Here is a 9,473-nt window from a genome sequence, read left to right on the forward strand (position 1 = left end):
GAGCTAGGGTAGGGGTTGGCTAAAGCTAATTGGCTCGCCCACGGCACCCGCTCAGACCCACTTTAGTGCACCTCATCACTGCCCAAGTCGAGTCCTGGGACCCTCGTCGCAGCACGGAGGACAGAGACTGTGACAGAGACCGAAGAGCAAGGAATCCCGCGAAGAGGTGAGCAGGTAGTCAGCATGGTGTTTGAAATGGGACCAGCGTGCACTGTCTCGGATTAGGGGATCCGGCGGGGGACCTATCAAATTAGGGTTCAGACAACCAAAGTTTCTGTATAAACTCCCTCGGTTGCCAGTCTTGGGGCGGGTTCACACCTTCCCTAAAAGACGCGCTCTCCCTCGCAACTCTGGGTCCAAGCGCCCCTAGCAACCACCCGCCATTGAAAGCGGAAGAGTGACCCTTGTCCCGCCTTCCCTGGACCAACTGAAGTCTGGCGGGGAAGCACGTTGGCCCAATTACCTCGGCGAGAACTACGACCAGCCAATAGGAGGCAGGCAGAGGAAGGCGGGCTGAAGGGGTTGTGGACGCACGCGCTGTTGGGAGCAGGGCCCTCAGTTCTGTGGTGGTGTGGGTGACTTGGGTGCTGGTGGTGTTGTGTTGGCCCTTAGAATCTCCGAGTAGCCACTGCCGCCTTCTGCTGCCCTCGCCATGTTTCTCACCCGGTCTGAGTACGACAGGTTCGTGCGGCGGGGGGAGGCTGGGTCGGGGTTATGGGTGGGCAGGCCTGGCGCCCGGCCTCGGCCTGGGTTCTGCCATGTCATGGGGCGCCCCAGGAACCCGAGTCTGCCCCGGCTAGGGGATCTCTTGCCCTCTCCTACCGTCCTCCGTGCTTCCCTGGAGCCGGACTTGCGCGAATTGACCGCACTTGTCCTAACGCCGGGTCCTAACTCTGTGCAGAAGCGTGAAGCTCTGATTTGTAGTTGGGGAAGAAGGCTGAGGGGTCGGGACTCCAACCTTTAACCCGGAGAAGGCCGGGGGTCACTACCTTCTCAGTTCATCTTTTCGTGCTGAGTTTTGACTGCCTTTTTAAGAAATTTAAGCCTGCTACCTGGAAAAGAAAGCAGTTGAAGATTATCTGATGGGTTTGATAGTCTTAGCTGCCCCTTCCTTATCTGAGAACGACTTCGTTTTCCATTCCTTAATCTTGGAAATAGAGCGTGCTGGGACGTATAGTTCCTTCAAAAGCGCGAAGGCATTCTCATCTGTGCCCAGATATGTTAATGACTGGAGTTTACTTTTATAGGAACTAGAATTTAGGGTGGTTCTCGAGAGATTTCTCATCATGCTGATACCACTTGACCTAAGCTTTTTTGATTTTTTTCAAAGTTTCAAGCAAGTAAATTTTAATGTGTGTTGAAGACCAAATCTAATGTTTTCTAAAGTCAAGATTCCGAGATTGTTGTGTTTACTAAAAAAAGAAGGAGACAAGACTTTGGGGCTGTTCAGTAATATTAAATTGTACATGCTCATGCTGTAGACATTTTTACTTTCAGTTTCTGTTTTGGTAAGTTTTCACACAGCTATTAAGTTTCAAAAAAGCCAGATGTTTTCTTTGTGCTAGGTGGCTTGACAAGTTGTATTTCTTGTCAGGTATCCAGTTGTCCTGTCAAGGTTTTATCACCTGAGACTACCACTTTTTCATCCTTTTACTGACTCATAGAAGATGTGTGTGAAGTTTAAAAACTGACATCTTTTCTTACAATTGTTCTACAAAATATGACTTTGTTAGTCAAAATTTAGCTTCCAGAGCTTTCAAGAGAATTATCTTTGGGTGATATATTTTGAGTTAGGGTGTTTACATGATGGGAATTGTTACCCTTATCAAAAACAATTTATTAAGGTTTTTGTGGTCATTTACTTAACATTTTTTGACTGCTTTGTGTTACTCATTTTCGTATCTTCCCAAGAATGCCTAAAATACAGCCCTTATTCACTTAGCTAATGTATTTGAGTGCTCGCTGTGTACAAGGCACTGTTCTAGGTGCTGGTCATTCAGTGGTGAAAAAAATCAAGATCCTTGCTCTCATATAGGGGACTATCTCTTAAAGAACTGTTTACAAAAGTAACTATAGTATGAGACAAACATATTAACATCATGAGAGAAATTCAAATCAACACTATAGGTGATTCCATGAGAGATTGCATTCAATATTAGGGGGTCTTGGAAGACTTCCCAAAGGAACTCATAACTAAACTGGGTCTTGAGAAAGAGTAGGATTTTAATGAATAAATAGTTTTCAGGCAGAGATAGGATGAACATAGGAGTGGCAGCGGGAAGCACAGGGCATGTTTGGGAAAAGTTCAGTCTGGTTGGCACATAAATGATACATGTATGCTAATAGCAGGAGATATGGGAAAAAGACGATGGTGCTAGATATTGGATAGTTTTTAATATGAGGTTAAGGAGTTTGAGTCTTACTCTGTAGACAGCTGTGTGCCATTAAGTTTTTTTTAATTTTGTTGTTGAGAATATACACAGCAAAACATACACCAGTTCAACAATTTCTACATGTACTGTTTAGTGACATTGATACATTCTGCAAGTAGTGCAACCATTCTCATCCTTTTCTAAATTATTCCTCCCCCATTAACATGAATTCATTGCCCTGTAAGGTTCTATATACTCTTTCAAGCTACTGTTGTTAATTTGATTCCATATAGATAGTTTTTAAAAGAGCATAATGCTCAAGGCAGACATTTTTTACTAGTTAAGCTAAATTATTGTTGGTTTTAAGAAGACTTCAGGGGATATTTTTGATTTATGGTTTAAAGATGATCTCAGGACAGTAGTTTCAGGGGTTCATCCAACCTTCATGGCCTCAGGAAATCTACAGTCTGTGAGAGTATGAAATTCTGTTCTGCATTTTCCACCTCTTGATCAGGATTCTTCTGTAGAATCTTTGATCAAAATGTTCAGTAATGGTAGCTGGGTACCATCCAGTTCTGGTCTCATGGCAAAGGAGGCAGTTGTTCATGGAGGCAGTTAGCCACACATTCCATATCCTCCTTCTGTTACTGAAGCTTCTTCCTCTGTTGCTCCAGGCAAATAGAGACCAATTGTTGTGCCTTGGATGACTGCTTGCAAGCTTTTAAGACCCCAGGCACTACGTAAAGAACTAGGAAGTAGAACAGAAGCACTAAGCGAGTTATTATGCCAATTAACTGGAATGTTCCATGAAACCATGACCCTAAACCTCCTAACCAGGAAACAAAATCCCATGAGGATTTTGATTGTACAGAAGTAGCCTCAGCAGCTGTTCTTTTATTTTTGGTTGTTGTTGTAAATATGTCTGTCACACAACTTTTCCCAATTCAACTTTTTACAGGTGTGGTACAACTTATTGACAGCAATTGCAATAATCGGCTGTGCAGCCCTATCCTTAATGTGATTTTTCCCTCACTGTTAGCCTCCCCTCTTTGCCCCTTTCCTCCCATCCCTGGTAACCACTAATAAACTTCGGTCTCTATACATTTGCCTTTATCTTGTCTTTTTATATGAGTGAGGTCATACGATATTTGTCCTTTTGTGATTGACTTATTTCACGCAACGTAATGTCTTCCAGCTCCATCCATGTTGTAGCATATATAAAGACTTCATTTCTCCTACTGGCTGAGTAATATTGCATTGTATGTGTGTACCACATTTTGTTACCCATTCATCTGTTGATGGGCATTTAGGTTGTTTCCACCTTTTGGCTATTGTTAATAGTGCTACAATGAACGTTGGTGTAGAAGTCTCTTTTTGAGTCTCTGCTTTCAATTCTTTTGGGTATATACCTAGGAGTGGAACTGTTGGGTCATATGGTAGTTCTATTTTTAGTTTTTTGAGGAACTGCCACACTGTTTTCCATAGTGGCTGTACCATTTTGCATTCCCACCAGCAATGGGTAAGGATTCCAGTTTTCCCACATCCTTGCCAACATTTGTTATTTTCTTTTTTTTTTTAAATCTTAGCCATCCTAGTGGGAGTGAAATGGTATCTTATTGTGGTTACATGCCATTAATTTTTGCTTTAAGAAGTTACATAATCATAATTGGGTTTTATAGAGATTAAGTGACTGGATTAGAGGAAAGAACGAGTCAATACCAGTTAGGAGGTCATTACAATAGTTAGGTGAAAGGTGATGAGGACATTGACAATGGAAGGCACAGAGTGATGAGCTACTGTGGGGGAAGAATTGATGTGACCTGATATGACTTGGCATATGGTTGGATATGGGGGAGGAGGGAGAGGAATGAGATAATTTAGAACTTTCTAGCTTGGGGAACTGGGAGATGGAATGTGTTTCAAAATGAAAATGAAGTAGGAATGGCAGAAGATGAAACTGATTTTGTAGGACTGGCTGTACGTATTAAAGAGATTATTTCACATTGGAAAGTGTTGAGTGTTAGATGCTAAAGGGACACCCAGTGGCAACGCCCAGCAGGCATTTAGATTAATCAGGAAAAAGGTAAAAGTGGTGATAGAGATTTGGGAGTAGTTGGTGTTTGGTATAGATGAAATAACTCGGGGAGACGGTAAAGTTGGAGAAGAGGGCAAGAACAGAGCCCATATTAGGGAGGAAGTAGTAGTACCTCCTTGGGGAAAAGGTACTACATTCATATAGTACTTTCCAGTTTAAAAAGTTCTTTCATACACTCTGCAATTCAATACTCAATTGTTTTGTCACAGAGGCAGGACAAGTATTATTTGTTTTTCAGATGAGGGAATTAAAGATTAGATCAATTAAGTGATATACTGTGTTCACTTAGCTAGTAAGTGGCAGAACTAGAACTCAAATCCCAGGTCTTCTGATGGCAGACTTCTCTCAGTGATTTTTAAACTGTTGGTTAGAGGCCTAAACTTTCTTGCAAATGACCTCAGGGGCAAAGAGGAGGCTCAGGCAGTAGGATTCTCCCTCCACCCTGTTTTGCAGGAATAATTCCCAGGGACAGTATAGTGGAATGATTGAGAATTTGGTCTCTGTACTCAGATTGCCTGAGTTCTAATCCAGCTCCACCTCTTATGTACTGAGTGATTTTGGGCAAATTGCTTAACCTCTCTGTGCTTCAATTTCCTCATCTGTAAAATAGTATCTACCTTAGAATACCTACTTTGTGTTTTGAGTAAGCGAGTGAAATCATTTAAAGGCTTGTAACAGTGCCAGGCATATAGTAAATGCTCAGTAAATGTGAGCTTTTATTATCTGCTTTACATATTGGGATTGTATATAAAATTTCTTTTGAAAAGAAGTGACTTTGATAACATATAACTTGAAAACACTGTACTATATGTCATTATTACCTGTTATAAAGTACAGACTCCGTAAATCAAGAATCACACCATTTTCATTCATCTGTTCAGGTATTTTTAAAGTGTCCATTGGGTGCTGGGAGGAGCCCTGGTGGTGCAGTGGTTAAGTGCTTGGCTGCTAACTGAAAGGTCGGTAGTTCAAACCCACCAGCCATTCCATGGGAGAAAGATGTGGCAGTCTGCTTCTGTGAAGACTGTAGCCTTGGAAACCCTATGGGGCAGTTCTGCTTTGTCCTATGAGTCAGAATTGACTTGACAGCAACAGGTTATAGCTAAGACCATGACTGATGCTTCACCATAGGGATTTCTAACAAACTGGAGCAAGGAGATGAAGTGTTTTGGAGAAAAAGCAGTCTGGCATGTAATACAAATGTGTATGGAGTAAATGAACAAGATTAGGCTTTGGGAAGTATACTAATCTCAGTCTATTAAGATGACAATACTAACGCATAAAATAAGTAGAGAAATGTACCTGTAATTAACTTTTAGTAAAAAGTAAGATAATAACATCAAATGCATATAATGAGAAGAGGGTAAGGATAAATGTATATTTTCTTGGGAATTACCTGATAATTTTGGGATGTGGAAATTACCATAAGAATTCCAAGTTGATTCAGGATTGAGGCAGAGAGTCACGTGTTATCATTTGGTCAGTTTGGGAAGACTTTTTCTGGGGCAAAAGAGTGTTCTATATATAGGTTCCACTGTGAATTTACAAAAATACCAGCTGCAGATTGTTGTGGGCCAAGAGAGAATGATAACAGCATGCATATCTTGTAGCCATCTGAGCTATATATCAAGGAACTTGAGTTCAGTGCCTTTATGATGAGTTTCTCTGACAATTTTTAATACTTTTTTTTTTTTAATTATAGGGGTGTGAATACTTTTTCTCCTGAAGGAAGATTATTTCAAGTGGAATATGCCATTGAGGCTATAAAGGTATAGTAGCAAGTGGCATACTTCTTGAAATTTCATGACAACCTAACATTTTGCTGGCAGAACATTTGTATTAAATGTGTTTTGGCCATTCTTTTAGAATATGTTCTCTGTCTCCCTTTAGCCAACCACTACTGACCATTTTAAAAACAATGTCAATCCTATTCCTAACATCTATTTCAAAACTTGTTGGGCACAGACAGAGGTAACTGCTTCCTAGTTATTATAGGAGTAGCTTTTTCTTGGTGGAAGGTAGGGAGGAATATTTGTATTTATAATTCACTTGGCTATGAGGAAGGGTGTAGAAGTCCAGAGTTAGCACTTGCATTATTTTTTATATTTTATTTCCTCAAGCAAGTCATTTAACTGATCATACCTCTGTATTCTTGTTGGTAAGATTGTAAGTTTGTATTAGGGACTTTAGGGACTGAATAAGAGTTGTGTCCTGCAATCTACTAACGTAAAACTGGGTAGTTCAAACAGTATTCAAAAAATTAGTTAGAAGGGTGAGACAGTACACAATACAGGAGAAACTAGCACAACTTATACTAGGAAAGGTCAGGGAAGCCCCACAGACACATCCAAACTCCCTGAGGGACTGAATTGCTGGGCGGAGGGCTCTGGGGACCATGGTCTCGGGGAACATCTAGCTCAATTGGCATAACACAGCTTATAAAGACAATGCTCTACATTCTACCTTGGTGAGTAGTGTCTGGGGTCTTAGAAGCCTGTGAGCGGCCATCCGAGATACTCCACTGGTCTCATCCCTTCTGAAGCAAGGGAGAATGAAGAGAACAGGATACAAGGAAAAGATTAGTCCGAAGGACTAATTGTCCACAGCTACCAAGGCCTCCACCAGACTGAGTCCAGTACAGCTAGATGGTGCCCGGCTACCACCACTGACTGCTCTGACCGGGATCACAACAGAGGGTTCTGGACAGAGCTGGAGAAGGATGTAGAGCATAATTCTAACTCACAAAAAAAAGACCAGATTTACTGGCCTAAAGGAGACTGGAGAAACTCCGAGAGTATGGCCCCCAGACACCCTTTTAGCTCAGTGGCGAATTTATCTCCGAGGTTCACTGTTCAGCCTGGGAGTGGACAGCCCCGTGAAACCAAATGAGGCTAACGAGGTACAGGACTCCAGTGACAAGGGCCAGAAAGCAGAAGGGGACAAAGAAGCTGGTGATAGGGAACCCAGGGTTGAGTAAGGATATTGTTGATGTGTTGTGAGATTGTTAACCATTGTCATAGGGCAACATTTGTAGTAACTGTTAAACAAGAAACTATTTTGTTCTGTAAGCCTTCATCTTAAGTGAGAATAACAGCACAATTGGAAGAGCGTAGTCAATGTCACTGAACTGTGCATGTAGAAATCTTTGAAATGGTGTATCTTTGGCTATGTGTATTTTCACCAAAAAAAAAAAAAAAAAAAAAAAGGTTGAGAAGTTAGAGGGTTGATATGTTGTGGGGTTGTTAACCAATGTTATAAAACAACGTGTAAAAAAAAAAAATTAGTTAGAATATAAGTTATCTGTATCTAAAGTTAGTTATCAAGTGGAATCTACATTTGCTGGGTTATGAGTAATCCAAATAGCTTTTCAGAAACCTAGCAGAAAACAATAATAGGAAACATAGATACCTAAAATCTCAAAATCTAACACTGAAAAGGAATCAATGGAGGATTATTAAAAGGGGGAAAAAAAAGATACCTAGTTTTCACCCTAGAAATTCTGATTTAGGTTGTCTGGGGTAAGGACCAGGCATCAGTATTTGTAAGGACTCCCGCAGTAATTCTAATGTTTCACCAAGGTTGAGAATCACTGATCTAGTCCAACCCTTCACTCTGGTTGAATCACCTCTATATCCTGAAACAGCCTCTGTTTGTATAATCTCTGTTTGGATAGTTCTAGTGACAGAATTTTAGAAGATAGCTCATTATACTTGAAAACAGTTCCTAATGGTTCAGAAATTTATTCTCGTATTGAATCAAAAGTCTAGCTTCCCGCAGTTTCCTTCAGTTAGCCCTAGTTTTGCCCTTTGAACCACACAGAATGTTAAAAGCTCTTCCACAGGACAAAATCTTCACATAATTGAAGAGAGCTATTATGCTTCCCTCTAGGTTACCTCTTCTACAAAGAATATATTGGGGAAAATGGTAGTATGAGAATCTGAAAAAGGACAAAAGAGATTCTGATTAATTGAATACATAGAAGTGAAGATGGAAGCATTGTGACAGATACCCGTTGAACCTGTTGCCATTGAGTCGATTCTGACTCATAGTGACCCTATAGAGTTCTACAGAGTAGAACTGCCCCATAGGGTTTCCAGTGAGTGGCTGGAGGATTCAAACTGCCAACCTTTTGGTTAGTGACAGAAATGGATGAGCCAGCTACACGTGTCTATTGCTGTTTATAATCATCTTTGCCCTACATTGAAAGCACACATTATCTATGAAGTGCGAGACTCACAATTCCAAGCTGTAGCATTTATTTTGAGCCTTAGCTAAGACAACAGTTCTGCCCAAGTGTGCATGCCGAGTAATGCCTCAGTTTTTTGGATTCTGCTTTTAAGCTCCTTGGGGCTAGTGATTTCCAGATTACCTAGAGAAGAAGAGATGGTATTGGATCTCTGTAGCCCTAGATGGGCTAGGGTAATAATAGTGATGTGGCCCTTAATGGATGTGATGTCTTAACCTGTGTGAAAATTCAGGCTCTTTGGAGTATCAACAACCTGGTTATGAGTAGCCAATGAGAAAACAATTTGATAAATGTAAAGCTTTAGTAGTGTAAAAGGAGGTGGTGAAAGACTAAAAGTGGCTGACAAGTAAAAATTATCCCTTGGAGTTACGTTAAAGATAGAGTCAGATATCTTTCAAATGTTCCCTCTCTTCCTTTCCTCTACCTCCTCTCCCCAGTCTCCACCAAATGAGGGGTGGGAGGATTTAGACAGAATTGTAATACTGAGATCTCTGAGGGGAAAATCTAAGTATACAAAATAAAATTAGTTACAATTTTGATTTTTTTTTTTTCATTGTAGTTTAGGTGAAGGCTTACAGAACAAATAGTTTCTTATGAAACAGTAGTACACATATTGTTTTATGACACTGGTTAACAACCCCACAACATGTCAACCCTCTAACTTCTCAACCTTTTTTTTTTGGTGAAAATACACATAGCCAAAGATACATCATTTCAAAAATTTCTACATGCACAGTTCAGTGACATTGACTATGCTCTT

The 9,473-nt window shown here is 40.7% G+C and overlaps 1 protein-coding gene across 1 annotated transcript in view; it reads left to right on the plus strand.

Moving 5' to 3' along the window:
• Positions 1-544: 544 nt before the first annotated feature.
• PSMA5 (proteasome 20S subunit alpha 5) overlaps positions 545-9,473 on the plus strand; it is a 32,856-nt gene continuing 23,927 nt past the window's right edge. Inside the window, exons 1-2 of the mRNA XM_004388031.3 lie at positions 545-681; positions 6,170-6,236. Coding sequence (XP_004388088.1) covers positions 653-681; positions 6,170-6,236 — 96 coding nt within the window. The 5' untranslated portion in view covers positions 545-652. The remainder of the gene's footprint in view (positions 682-6,169; positions 6,237-9,473) is intronic.

Source organism: Trichechus manatus, unplaced genomic scaffold (assembly GCF_000243295.1).
Source record: "Trichechus manatus latirostris isolate Lorelei unplaced genomic scaffold, TriManLat1.0 scaffold00204, whole genome shotgun sequence".
Taxonomy (NCBI): Eukaryota; Metazoa; Chordata; class Mammalia; order Sirenia; family Trichechidae; genus Trichechus; species Trichechus manatus.